The 14,318-nt window shown below is 47.2% G+C and overlaps 1 protein-coding gene across 1 annotated transcript in view; it reads left to right on the top strand.

Annotated features, from left to right (window-relative positions):
* The window catches only part of PAPPA (pappalysin 1), a 212,916-nt gene extending 202,177 nt beyond the window's left edge, over window positions 1-10,739 (top strand). The window contains 1 exon segment of the mRNA XM_087822859.1: window positions 4,976-10,739. Within this exon segment, the coding sequence (XP_087678985.1) occupies window positions 4,976-5,083 (108 nt within the window). The 3' untranslated portion in view covers window positions 5,084-10,739.
* The last annotated feature ends 3,579 nt before the right edge of the window (window positions 10,740-14,318 follow it).

Genomic DNA, 14,318 nt, shown 5'->3' with positions numbered 1-14,318 from the left:
CCCCTGCCCGTCTCCCAGCTGCGGATGAGACCCGCGGCCAGGGCCTCGAGGTGCCTTTGCTTGGCCTGCATTCCCGGGCCGCTCACACACACCTCACACACACGGGCAGAGGTGTCAGCCCGGGCAGCTCACCCTGAGAGAGAAACCCCTGTGCCTGAGCGACATCTTCAGCCCGGAGGGAAAAAAGGAGAGAATCCTGGCCTTTAGTCATTGACCTGGGCTTGTTGACAGAATCCCAGAGTGGGTGGCCAAGCCATTTACGGGACAGCCTAGCCACATGGTGCTGGGTATCCCACATGTAAACTGGCCACCACAGGCGCTTGTGCTGTGGGTGGTAGGCTTTCTTGGGAGGCCATGTGGGGGAGAAGGTGGGAAGCTGCTGGGCAAGGCAGGGAACCTGGGAATCCTGCTGAGAGCTGACATTATCAGGATGTAACTCTATCAGGATGCCCTAGTTTCTTTCTCTGTGAAAAGGGGACCCTGACTCCCACTCTGCCTGCCATTTTGGGGGACAGTGGGGAGGAAAGGTTACGGACAGGGATGCAGATCCCAGGCTACCTGCCAGCCCAGTGACTCACCTCTTTGCATCTTAGTTTCCTCCAAGATGTGAAACAGGGATAGTAAGAATAGCTGCCTTGTTAGGGTGGTTGGGAAGGGTGAGTGAGATGATGCATGTTGAGTTACCTTAGGGCTGGGCACATAACAGGGAGAGAAGGCTCTTGGCTATTAGAGCCACCGTCAGCCTAGCCAGGGTGCCTTGTCCTGACTCTCACTTGCTGAAAACTCTCAGTGTTTGGAGTGGGCTTTAGAATCCTGCATCGTCTAGTTACTGACTGGCAGTGAAGCCCAGGGCAGGTGTGCTTTGTTTTAAATATTCTGAAGCCTTTATTTTCTCATCTGCAGGATAGGTAGCTAATAAGGACAGCCTGGCGAGGTGGTGTGGAGTCCACATGCTGGCACATGGCATCATCTGCATGTGGAAGGCCCTCAGGAAATGCTCGCGTGCTTGTGTGTGTGCATGCATGTGCATGTGTGTGTGCGTGTGTATAAAGTGGTGTTCACTGCTGTGAATCTTCATGAGTGGGCTTCCCCGGTCTTTTCTAGGTCAGACCTGGGAATGCCTGGGAGAGTGGGTGGAGCTGGCTGTCTCCACCTCCTCCCAGTTATAGGCCCTTGATCAGGAAGGTGCTTGTGATGAGAGGACGGCAGTTCCCGCAGAGGCGAGAGGAAGGGCAGGAGGAGGGGACAAGATGCTGGGTGTCCCTGCACCAGGCACTGTGCGAGCTGGTTTGGAGGCAACATTACTTTGTTGACTCCTTCCCACACTCGGTGAGGTCTTTATGAAGACCCGCATCTTACATATGGGAAGATGAAATCCACAGGGTGCCAAGGACTTGCCAGAGCCATGCAGTGGCCGTGTGGAGCCCACCCCAGATTGGGGCTTGTCAGCCCCCAAACTCCTTGCCAGGGCTCAGTAGACGCAGCTGCGTTTCAAGCGTGTGGTGGAGGCGAGGAGCTGCTTGTCTGTAGACCTGCCTCCTGAGAGCAAACCTTCTAGGCTTCGCTGTATTCTGCTTGGCATCCCTTCCCTTAGGTGCAGACACATTTCTTTGGGAAAATGCTGAAATGGCCTGGGCTGACCCAGGGAGGAGAGAGAATGGTCACTCACACCCACAGAGCCAGGGTGGCCAGACCAGCCTGAGAAAGGAACTGAAGGCAGAGTGTGGCAACCAATGACTGTTGGGGATGGCGGACAGGGGACATGCAAGGCAGGGTGTGTGCAGAATATGCATTTTTAGGTCATTTCAGGGGGTTGCCTTCTGCCTTTCTCAGCCTGTGAAGGACTTCCCCACAGACAGAACGGTACGGACCATTACAATCCAATCTTCATGTACAAAGAGGGGAACCAAAGCTCAGGGGAGGGAAGGAACCTTTACCGAGTCACCCAGCAAGCAAGTGCAGGAGGAGAGGCTCCCTGACGCGTGTTCTGCCTGGATAGTCATGTATTCATTTGTCCCTCCATCCGTGGGTTCATCGAACACCTGATCTTGGTATATAAAGACTCAGTTCAAAGCAGACATGGTCCCTGCCTAGACTGAGCCGGGATACAAGTGCAGACGTGCTTAGTACAGGGCGGCGTCGAAACAGGATGCTGCGGGACGGGGTGAAGGTGCTGTGTCCTTGGCCAGGCAGTGGGGAAGAGGTAGCACTCGAGGTGAGGCCTGAAGAATGACGGGGAGCTGGCCAGGGGAGAGCAGCGGGGTGGGGGGACATTAATGGCTAAAGACTTACAACTAGGAAAGCCCTCAGAGTATTTGAGGAACCGGTCAATAAATAAATAAGCCACAGACAGTGAGGACAAGAAGGGAGCCAGGAGAGGTCTAAGAAGCGTGGAGATCAGATCCTGCAAGGCCTTGAACGCGGGGCAAGGACTCGAGGTCTTATTTGAAGCGAGAGAATCGTTGAGTTTTTGCCTGTGTGAGGTGCAGCAGGAAGCATGAGCGGACTCAGCTGTGAGACTGTCCCTCCTGGGCCCTAGAGCCCAAAGGGAAAGAGCTACCGAGAGAATCGTGCGGGAGACATTAGAGGTAACTGGATCATCCTAATGTTAGGATGTGGGCAAGGGCAGGGGAAGGGGACAGACAAGGGCAGGGGAAGGGGACAGACAAGGGCATGGTTGAGCTGAGGACAAAGAGGCCGCCCAAGTCAGGGAGGGGGGAGAGCGCGGACAGTAGGCAGGAAAGGTGTCACAGGCGGTGACATCTGAGCTGGTGGGGAATCTGACTCAGCACACATGTATTTAGCATCAGGTATCTCCCGAGTGTTAGGCCGTGTGCTGGGGCTTTTGCATATTTCTTCTTGTTTGTTCCTCAAAACCATATGAAATACTGTGTTTTTTTTAAATCACATTTTTATAAATGTAGAAACTCAAGGGTATGGCAGTGAAGGGATTTTCTCAAGATTGTTCAGCAGGTATGAGGCAAGCGAGGATGCCACCCCAGGCCTCCTAGCTCCCAGGATGGTCCTCTCCCCACTCAACGTCAGTTGTTAGGTTTGGGCTTGGCTCTGCCCTCAGTTCTCCCACCTAGACTGGAGGGTTTTCTCTATGCCTTTTCCAGCTCTAAAATTCTGTGCTGCTTTGGAGGTGAAGAGGTTGTGGGAGAATATTCTAGATTGGAAAGTATAGCCTCCCCAACAGCATGGAGGCTGGGAAGAAAATATCCTATGCAGGGAACAGCAGCAAGAAGTCTTGCCCAGCGTCAAGCACCTGTGGCGTTAAATTGACTAGAGAAGCAGATAGGCTGGCCGGGAGTGCAGCGACCGTCAGAGAGGAGAAGTGAACATCCACTCCTTCTATGGACTGGGCCCTGGAAAATGAGAATGAACGAGACCCACATGGTCCTGCCTCATCGAGTGAGAGAGGAAACACATGTATATGCATCTATGTGTGTATATGGTTGAGCTCTGAGCATGTAACACACTGTGTACTAGGTGTTTTCCGTCACTTCCTTCACTCATCCCTCATCACCACCTCAGGAACACATATGCTGTCACCATTCCCATTTCACCAAGGCTCAGGGAAACTGTCACATGCTCCAGGTCACACCTCAGTTAGGGACAGAGCTGCTGGGGCTGATACTTCGATCTTCCTGTTCATTCTTACATTTTAAATTATTGCATAATTGCAGGATGGGGAGGGAGGGAGGGAGGGAGGGAGGGAGGGAGGGAGGGAGGGAGGGAGGGCCAAGAGGCAGAGAGAAAACAGTTAGATACAGAGAGAAAATGAATCCACAAGCTAGAGAGTCAAAATGCTCTCTGAGGCTCCGCAAGCACTCGAAGACCCTGCCCAGGCAGGAGGCGAATGAGGTCATTCAGTCCATCTGCGCAGATGGGGGACCCTCTGGGGAAGCGATATGCAAATGTCATGATGCAATGAGGTGAAATCCACTTGGCTTGCGTTAGCCCAGCCTGGGCTCGGCAGGGCCTGCACTGTGCTCTTTGGAAAGACACATCTCCGGCTGCGTGGGGAAGACGTTCGCTCTGCTGGGTTCTGTCTCTGTTTCTAGAAAGGAAGGCGGCTCAAGGTCACTGAGCATGTGGGGATGGAGTGGGAACTGAAACTCAGGCCTCTCGCTTTTTCTTTTTAAACTTTTTTACAATTATAATTTCTGATTTTTCCCAGCTTTGGGAATACATACATAGAGCAAATCACATTGTATGCCTCTCACTTTTTCTTATGCTAAAGTCTGTTCCCCAGGTCCTTCAACCAAGTTGTATGCAGTATGTCTATGTGAATTGCCCCCCCTCCCCCAGGATCTCAGGTGCCCTAGCTCTGAGCTTGCTGAGACATGCTTCTGTGATTTTCATCATTGCCCCCCAACATTGAAATTACCAATCTGTGCAGAGAGCTGTGTTTTCTTAAGATGCTTTCATATCCTTTATTTCACTTGATCACCTCCACAGTCCCACTTGATATTCCATTGTCAATTCTATGAACCAGCTCTGGGAGAGTACATTACGATTTTTCACCCATGATTTCATTCAGCTCAAGAGGTCATCGCAGTTCTATACCTAGGAGCCCCTAAGGGTTAGGGAGAGGGGGCTCGTCCTACTTGAAATACAAGATTTGTTACTTATTACTTTGGGCGAATGCCTGCCCCTTTCTGAGACTCAGTTTCTCCATCTGTAAAGGGTAATTGTTTTTGTACCTATCTTATGGTATTGTCAAAGGGCTTGATGTTTCCCTGTTTGGAAAGTGTGTAGCACATTGCCTGACCCATAATAAATGCCACTGAAAATGAAAGCTGCTTGGATAAGGACCGTGATCATCTTGATAAAAGTTATCATAGGGCTAGAAAGAAGCAGAGCTATAACCTGAACTTGAATCCAGTGATTGTCCCCTGCCCTGCCTCTCTGAAAATTATTGCCTAGGACACAACCATCTGGTTCACCTCTTCTCTCTTTCTCTCTGCAGGTCACCCCCTTCCCTATGTCCTGTGACCTACAAGGTGACTGTGCTTGTCGGGACCCCCAGGCCCGAGAACACAGCCGGAAAGACCTCCGGGGATACAGCCACGGCTAAGGAAAGAGGAGTTGTCCAAGAATTCCCAGCGCCAGGACCTGCATCCCTTTGGTATTGATTTCACAGTCAGCTGCTCAATGGAATGGCCTCTCCACACCAGGGATCCTTAGCATCCAACCGGTTTGCCTTTAATTTCACCCAGGAAGGACTCCTAGTGGGGGCGCATGAACCAAGTCTCACCATGTTGAGTAATGGAATGGAACCATCCCAAAGTCTTAGATGGATTACACATACAGGCGTGCAGTCTCAGAGCCTCCTAAAAGTCTAACCATTTGTCACACGACCACCACGAGAAACATGTTCTGTATCTAGGAGTGTGCACATCTGTGGTTAGTACACATGCATGCATACACACCCATACAAACATCTGTGTGAGGGCAGTTTTGGAGACTGAGCAGAGAGAGACTGGAACAAAGTCAATCTTTCCTTTCCCAAGCTCCTAGCCAACACTGTCCTTGGGAGAAAGAGAGTTTTGCAGAAAACTGCTAAGACCAAGTGTTGAGATGCCAAGAGCGTTCACACCCTGAGGCTTGGAATACGTAGGGCGTGCACACTGGTGCGGTCCTTTGGGACCGGAAGTGAAATGGTCTCTGAGCACCTACCTTCTAGGAAAGTAGGACCCAGGAAGAGGTATAGAACCCAAAATATACAAAGCCCCCTGATTTTTCCGCTGCCATGGGGGATTTACCCCAACTCCAGGGTTTGAGGCCAAGCTGGGAATGGCTTAGGATTGCAATGGCAAGGTATTATAAGAGGCCCCTGCTTGAGGCTTGAGGCATGAGGCCACAATATCCCTCCAGAACCCACCCATTCCCCAAATCTTGCCTTGGGACCACATTTGCTGCTACTTTTCCTGCTGCTCTATCCTATACATTTGAGGACCCCAAGATGGTAGGACTAGGTTAGGAAAAACCCTACACAACCAAACAGTCTGCCTTAAGAGTGACCCGCATTTCCCCACAGCTCCTCATTCCCAGCCCTTCCCCAGGAGAGAGCCCCACTGGCCCGCGTGGTGAGAAGTTCTGTACTCTATGGTTGGGCTTCTCGTCCTGGAAGGGAGTTGAGGGACTTAAGATGCTGGAACCCTCACTGAGAGTCCAGAATGTTTAAGCCAGTGTTACATTTTATAACCAAGTGGAACAGTGTTAAATTTCTATGATGTTGGAGTCATCCAGAGACTATTAGAATTGTAGGGACTTGAGTTATTCTCATTAACCAAGCCTTCCTGCACCTCCAGGCTACAGGGGGCTCTGGTCCTGAGCACCTCTCGGTGGCCCCGAGTAGCTGTACTGCTGAAACAGAGCATCATCGTGGATGTGATCAGTCTAGACTGTGCTCCAAGGGGCCATCAGAGGGAAGTCCAAAAGTTCCCAGCCTCTGTCCCCCACACCCAACATGGTCATCCTGTTTCCTGTCTTCCGTCTGCCAGTGCCCCGTCCACACCCATGGGTGGGCAACCCTTCCCACTGCCCCACATTCAGCCTCCAAACATTCAGAGTGAGTTAGTCAAATGCATGTGGAAGCCTCCACCTCTTTGGGGCCCTCTTTGCCTCTTTCCAGCTAGTTACTTTCCACTCCTTTGGATGAACATGGGGAGAGATGAATACAGGAGGAGGTGGAGAGAACGGTTCCCTCTGACATACTTCCTGAGACCTGGAACTGAGAAGATGAGGCGATGGTAGGGTCTAAACTAGATGCGTCACAAAACGATTGCTATAAATCAAGTCATCTCAAGTCTAGAGAAGACAACCCACAAAAACCAAGCCTAGCACAGGAACGGGAACTACCAGGCACAGGTGCTGACCCTCTCATTGTGCTTCCGAGGCAGGCGTTATTGATCAGCTATAGCCCTTTTCTCTATGGGGACCAAAAATAACTTCAGAAAGCTCCTTACTTCATCACTCCCAACAGCAATTACCTGCTGATCAAGAACACTTGAAAAGACATTTATTGGCCATCTTTGGTGGTCTGTTATGTTAGAAAACATCTATCAAGGTGCTTTTTGCACAGGTGCCCACAAATAAGGATGCAGCGCGTAGATAGTTTTGTGTGGCTTGTGGTTTATTACCAACTCTGAGACTGAGTTCCAGAGTGGACAGGCTGCCACCTTGTCAAGGCCAGGCTCAAATATTTTATGTTTCTTCCTTACAGGCTCATATTTTTAGTCAGGACATTTTTTTTCCTTTAATTACCAGGGCCAATTGTTAGCAAAATAATAGTTATAATAGAAGAGCTTTCCCTGTTTTGTACGGCTCCCCAGTGTCTAAGAGATCTTTCCAACACGTATAGCCCCTGTCTTGCCCTAGCTCAGTTACATTCGTTGGAAGCTCTGAGCTAAGAAAGGTAACTTCGTTAGCCCTCCCCGGTGCTTTATTTCACCAATAAGCAATGCCAAAAGCCTTGGAGACCCAAAGACAACATCACCAATGCTGGGGCTGCAGGAACCACAGAAGAACCTCACCAGCGTCCCTGAAATCAACCCTCACCCTCTTTCTTCCTTCACTGTCCCCTGGTCTGTCCCCACATTCTCCAGCTGAGCAAAGTTTCCTGAAGGCTGGCTTCTACCTTCAGATCCCCAGATTGAGTTGAGCCCTCTGAACATACATCCAGCCAGTCTCCTCACCGTCATTCAGACCTGTCACTCCCAAATTCACATTTGCCAAGGCTACTGGGCAAGAGGGGCTGCTGGATTGGTGGCCAGCCTCATGCCCACGCGGAAGGTGGAATTAACAGCCCTTTGCAAACCTTAGTGGGGGCGGGTCTGCTCGGTTTGTGCAATGCACTGATATACCCGCTTTCATTTTCTTTCTGGAAGCAAACTTGTCTCATCCTTCCATCATCTCCCGTTCAGGAGAGTGGAGCACTCGCAGGAGGCAGCTGGGAAGCAGTGCTGTCTCTTAGCACTTGGGGGTTCTGGGTCTGAAGAAGGATTAGCCTGTTAGCAGCAAGAAAGAAGAGACGAGGTAGACAGTCCTCTAAGCCCTCTCTTGGGGAGCCTTTTTAAGCCACAACCCTAACTGCCTGCCCAGAGGACTTGCATTTCCCCTACCCCTCACCCCCGATTCAGTGCCAACCACGTCATAAGGGAAGACAGTCCTTGAGAAGCCCATTTTGGTGGCAGATGGGGTGTCACGGAAGGGAGAGATCCATGGTCATAAACAGCAGGGCTCTGAAGATGAAGGGTGTCGGCTGCTACTCCTGGCTGCAGCACGTTGAGTCTCTGCCTAGACAGTTCTCTTGGTCTTGGTCCCACCTGGCCAATGCTTTAATGCTATTTGTTGAAAATAATTCTTTGAGACAGATTTCAGCTACCTCCCTTCCAGGTTTGATTTAACTTGGTTGTAACTGTCCATTTGTTATAGGTCTTACCTGTGTTAGAAAGAAAGAGAGGAAAGCAAGGAAAGGAAGGAGGGAAGAAAGAAAGGAAACCAGTACTTTCAAAAGTGACCAGTTTTGAGGTTTTGTGCGTGTTTTTTCTGGAACTACTTCAAGTGTAAAAATAAAAGGAAGAAATTGATGGTGACAAAACTCTACAGATAGAAATTAATAGAAGGCAAGGACATGAAAAGGAAATATGCATGATTAGAAATAAGAATTTAAAACAACAACAACACTATTTTTGTGCTTCCTAAAGAGAATTGTTTATTCTACAGACTGAGTAGGTAGACACAAGCATCAGGATTTCCCTGGCAGGAGACACAGAGTGGGATTTTATTACACTGCTATTTGCTGTACATTGTGGTAGGTCCAGGAAATAGGGCACCACCCCCCCTTGATGTGCAGTCGTCGTTGGGGAAGCGTTTTCTCTGTCTGTTTGTTGGCAATCTGTGTTCGTAAGGAGTGGGAGAGCTTGCGATTGGTCTCACCAGATATTAAGGGGACATGCTTTTCACATTATAAAATGTGTGTATCTCCCAATAGAGCCCTGAGCTTTACAAAGACTGTACTTAGAACCACACTGAGTGGTCCACTTTCCTAAAGAGCTGCTATATGACCAGGCAGGTAATTCCCATGGGCTTTGAGAAACAAAACAAACCAAGCAAACAACAAACATAAAAACTTAACAGCACCTGAAGAGCCTGTTCTTTTTAAAATTCATTCAAGTTTTGCCAAATCCCTACCCTTTGTTGGGTCTGTAAAGGAAATGTTTAATAGCCAAAGCAGGAATGATGTCCCTAGAATAAGAACCTAGAAATCTGGACTCCAGGCAGCAGTTTGCTTTGTGATCTCGAACAAGTCATCAAATCGCCTCTCCATTTGCCTCAGTTTCTCCAGCTGCAAAATGGGGATAATACTATTTAACCTACCTCACAGTGGGAGGCCGGGGAGTTGTGAGGCCCTGAGGTTTTACACAGGCTGTGGCGAGCTGTGAGAGCCAAGGCTGCACACAGAGTTCGTGGGTCCCCCTTTCAGGAGTGCACAGACTGCTGGCCTTTTAGGGTAGACGGCGCATGCGCCTTTGGTATTCTGAGGAAGAGAGCTGGAGCTCCTGGATGAGTGTCCGTGTTAAAAGAGAGGCTTGTATCGGGGAATATTTCATCCTTAGGTAAACTGGACTTTTCCCCCTTATCCTGGCCTTGACCAGGTCTACAATTTGACTCATAGCCAATTACTTCCTGCAAAGTAAAAGCCCATTTACTGTTGTCTGTTCAATACTTCCAGGCCATTTCCAACTTTATGGAGGAAGGGAGTCCCTCAGATCTCTTTTTCCCGAGTGTTTCATTAGAAGATCTGGCTTTCTGAGTGCAAACACCTCGGGGCTTCGTAAACTAGACACCAGCAGTCAGCAAGGAGAGTTCTGAACAATTACTGAGTTGCTTTTTTGGGTCTCTATAATCAATAACCTGTCCGCAGATACCTATCTATATAAAGATATTATATATAAATATAAATTTACATATATATGCACATGTATATATAGTTGTACATATATGTGTGTATATATATACTTAAATGTAATATTTACAAAATAAAACTGTGATCTCGTCTAGAGAAAATGTATTCATATTACAAACTGCTCTTCCATATTTATGTACCATATTATACCTTTTTATTATTGTTATAATTATTATGGGTATTTCTAATTATTATGATGTTGAAATCTGTTTGGCACCTTCTGGAAACTACCAAAAAATAGCTCTCCATTGAAGTGCTTAAAAATCTGTTCTCATGAGAACTCTACTGGCCTCCTATGAAAAAGGAAAAAAAAAAAAATCTAAACACCGAAACCAAAACACGATTCCAATCCTTTTTCTGTACCTCACGCGCATAAATTTGCTGCTCCTATTTTGGGTTTTATTATTTTTCCTGTTTATGTGTTTTTATGGATCTAAGTTAAGTCTTTTAGCAATATATAAAAATGTAAATAGTAAACTTTATTTATTAAGAATGTCATCTTTTTTAATTTATATTTACACAATTGTTCATCTAATTTATTTTTTCTATACGGTTTTAAATACTCAGACATATTTTGCTGTTCATGGTATTTTTATCCTGTTCTCATGGATTAGTTTTTCCATACTGTTTTCTCTGGTCTCAATTACAGGTTGGATCTCACAAAAAAAACTAATGTCAAAGACAGAAATATTTTGCCACTGTTGATTACTATACCTTAAAGTTCTATATTATGAAAATATATAATAGCTTGTATGCTTCAGTATGGAGTGGTGTGTTTTTTTGTCTGCTGTGGAAATCAATGGACTCTCATAGATATACACTAAAATCCCAGGAAGAAAACCCCAGGGCCTGGAATGAAATCAAAGGCAGCATGAATCCCATGTGCACCTGATCTGATCTCCACAGACGATTCCTGGAGAGCAACTCCATTTTGCATATGCAAACAGGGAAAAACATTATCACATCTTTTAAGAAAGTGCAGTTTTCAGGGAGCTAAATAAAAGTTACTCCAGCCCTGCCTGCCCTCTTGAATGCTCTCCAACAATACGCTTCCAGCACGTTCATTATTTTAATTTTTCTCTGCATCATGGTCATCCAGTTCATCCAATGAACCTGCAGCCGAGACTGAAGTTTTGCTTTTTTTGAGCTACCTATTGGATCTCATTTTTAAAAAATCTTATCACTACTTAGCTATGTGATCTTCGGAAAGTTATTTAGTTGCTCTAAGAAAGAGTTTGCCCATTTGTAAAATGAAAATAAAATACCCACATCATGAGGTTGTTGCTAGAGTAAGATAAACACGCAAAGTTTCTAGAACTGCGACAGACATATTAATTCTTGCTCTGGTTATGACGAGATGGGCTGCTTGTGGCGGCATTAATCAGACACTAATTTTGTTAAGAATAAAAACGAGATGCACTAAAGCTCTCGCCCGCACAGGCGCCGCCGTGGAGCGAGGTTCCCGGCGCTTGTGCTGCGCGGGCGCCTGCAGTTCAACCACAGGACGGTCAGAATACACGATGCTTGAAGTGCTGAATTCTGCACAAAAGGGCAGTCTCGGGATCTCCGTGTGAGTCGCATAAAAGGGCGCGCGTAGGGAAGTCCGGAACTCCCGTAGCAGGTGTTTTGGCCAACCCACTAAGGGACACACGGGAGGACACCAAATAAAATAATAAAATGAAATAGAGGGCACTGCTACGATCGGCCAGGTAACTGGTTATTTCCAAAGTGAGATGAGTGATTAAAGTTTTAGTTTTATTGGATTCACTGTGAAGACTGAAACCAAAAATAAAGAACAGCTTCATGAAAAGAGGCGAGTTTTTCCCAGGTAGAAAGATTAAGTGAGAAAGCCTTAATAGGACTTTTGTAGTCCCTGGTTCTGTTGGCAGAGACCGGGAGCCGCGGGGCAGAGAGTTCTCGCGGGAGACAAGAAACGTTCCTTCTAGTGTCCTTTGCGTGCACACGGGCACACGGGCACACACGTGCAGTGATGGAAAAGTTCATGGGCTTTAGTTGCTTCATCTGCCAAATGGTAAAATGACTTCTTACTCGAAAACAGGCAGAAACAGCATACAAACCTATGCACATCTGTCACCCAAGGTTTAGAGTTTGTCTAACTAGAAATGTGGTTTTAAAGCCTTTTTACAGAAGAAAGAAAGATGGGGGTGACATTCTATCATGCGACGCTGGCGCTGGTAAACCCAGTTCTTCCAAAAGCCAACAGTTAGGGCCCGGGTCAAAGCACAGCCTCCCCGGAGAGGCCTGGCTTCCCCGAGTGGAAGCTTTAAACTCTCTCAAGGAACGAGGTCTTGAGTTAAGGATCAGGGAAACCAGGCTCAAGGAACATCTGCCCCTTGAGCCCTGGGGCGAACACATGTCTTTTCTCAGGCCGGAGGAGTCAGCAGTGTGGAAAAGGCACGTGGTATGTTTAGCAAATGGGACCAGCAGGTGTAGCATCCTAAGGAAGAAAACCAACACGGTGCTCTGGAGAAACTGAGTAACAGGCCAGTGTGCGTAGAAAGTACCTAGAGAGGCTAACGGTGGGCCAGTGAGAGGATGCGGAGGGCACCGACCCGTGCGCCATGCTGAGGGTTCCGGGCATTATCTCAACAGCCTGGGGAACCATAGGATGGTTTTCTGGAAAGCACTTTGCATGATCAGATCTGTGGCTGAGGAAGATCCTTAGAAGGCAGTGTGAAGGAGAAAACTGAGGGAGGGAGGGGCAGATGTAGGGCGTCAGAGGACACTGTGTAGTCCAGGGAAGAGCCATTTGGATGAAGTGGTAACGGCGGGCGGGCAGAGGATATTTCCCAGCTATTAAATGGTGAGGTTGGACAAAAGGACCCGCAGCGTGTCACGTTCTGTGATTCTAGAAACTCTTTTCTACACCACCGCTAGTGACTGACTTCAGATTCCTTTTTTTAAAAATTAATAAACTTTATTTTTTAGAGAAGTTTTGAGTTTATAGAAAATTTGAGCAGAAAGTAGGGTTCTAATTAGATTTCCTTTTAAATAGTAAAATATGGGGATGGGGACATCGAGCTATTTTCTAAGATGAGCTATCAGGAAAATATAAAAACACAAGTTATTTTTATCGTGTGTGATATCAAATAATATTCCTGCTGGCCCCTCTGTGGTCCTGCCAGGATGAGGTCTCAGGATTGGAGAGGAAAGCTTTGGGGAAGGTGTCAGAATGGATTCGGGAGGGATCTGGGAGCCTAGTTATGTAGATGCAGCAGTTTTCTCCACCTGTTGGAATTTCAGTAGCCTTATTCATGGAATGGGAGTTATAATTTCTGTCCTAAATGGGCCAAAAACACCATTATTTAAATACTCCAAGGATGGCAATTATTTCAACTTAATCTCAACACAGACTGACTGGTAGTGATTGCAGTGCTGGGTTGAGAAAGGTTTTCACAATATATCCAGGCTCCAGGAAAAAGAGGAATGGGACCTTGTGCAAGTCATCTCTCTGAGCTTATTGCTTCATGAGGAGCTGCCTACGATGGAAATGGGAAGGACGCTGGCCATATAAATGCTCTACTTTTCTTTCGGTGTTTGGTACAGTTTTTTTATTTGTCAAATGATGAATTGAAGTTTGCGTTGAAGAGGAGATTCTCCAGGGCTACACATCATGCAGGCCACAGAGCCCCGCATTTGCCTCCCTGGCCAGTACCTTCTCTCCTTGACCAGAATTAGAGATTTAATCACCTTTGTGCTATCCGGATCCCCTTGAACAAGGGACCGATCTGTACCATGACTGCTGCAAAGTGAGCATTTCTGCCAAAAGCTGCAGAATCTTGGTTTTTGGGATGGCACTGGTCTTGTCATGTGCACTCCTCTAACCTCCCTATCTTCTGACTGAACAGCTGGGGTGGGAAAGACAACCCTTGTAATAATCTAAGGAACATTTTTGCGATAGAGAGCCTGGAGAGTTCTGGGCATAAAGGTGGAGTTTACCTGAGGTAAGAGGAGGTGGGTGTTTGAAACATTCCAGGTCCCCAGTATAGCTGCTGGGTTGGAGAGCGTCTTTAGATGTCATCTTTAGAAAGAATCAGTATCTAATGCTAAAGATAAACATGCCCTAAGACCCAGAAATTCCACTTCTAGAAGTACACCCATCAGAAATGGATAGATACATAAGACGGTTTCTAGAACGTGTATAGTAGCCGTGTTTGTGGTAGCCCAAATTTTAAAACTCCCCAAGTGGCCATCAACAGTATGCTGAGCAAATAATTAGTATATATCAATGCACTGAAATGCTATACAGCAATGAGAAGAAATGATCTACAACTTCATGTAACAATATGAATAAATCCCACAAAAATCATGTTGAGCA

Source organism: Miniopterus natalensis, chromosome 12, assembly GCF_054644295.1.
Source record: "Miniopterus natalensis isolate mMinNat1 chromosome 12, mMinNat1.hap1, whole genome shotgun sequence".
In the NCBI taxonomy this organism is placed as follows: Eukaryota; Metazoa; Chordata; class Mammalia; order Chiroptera; family Miniopteridae; genus Miniopterus; species Miniopterus natalensis.
The sequence above is the reverse complement of the archived record's forward strand: the minus strand, read 5'-3'. Positions and strand labels throughout refer to the sequence as shown.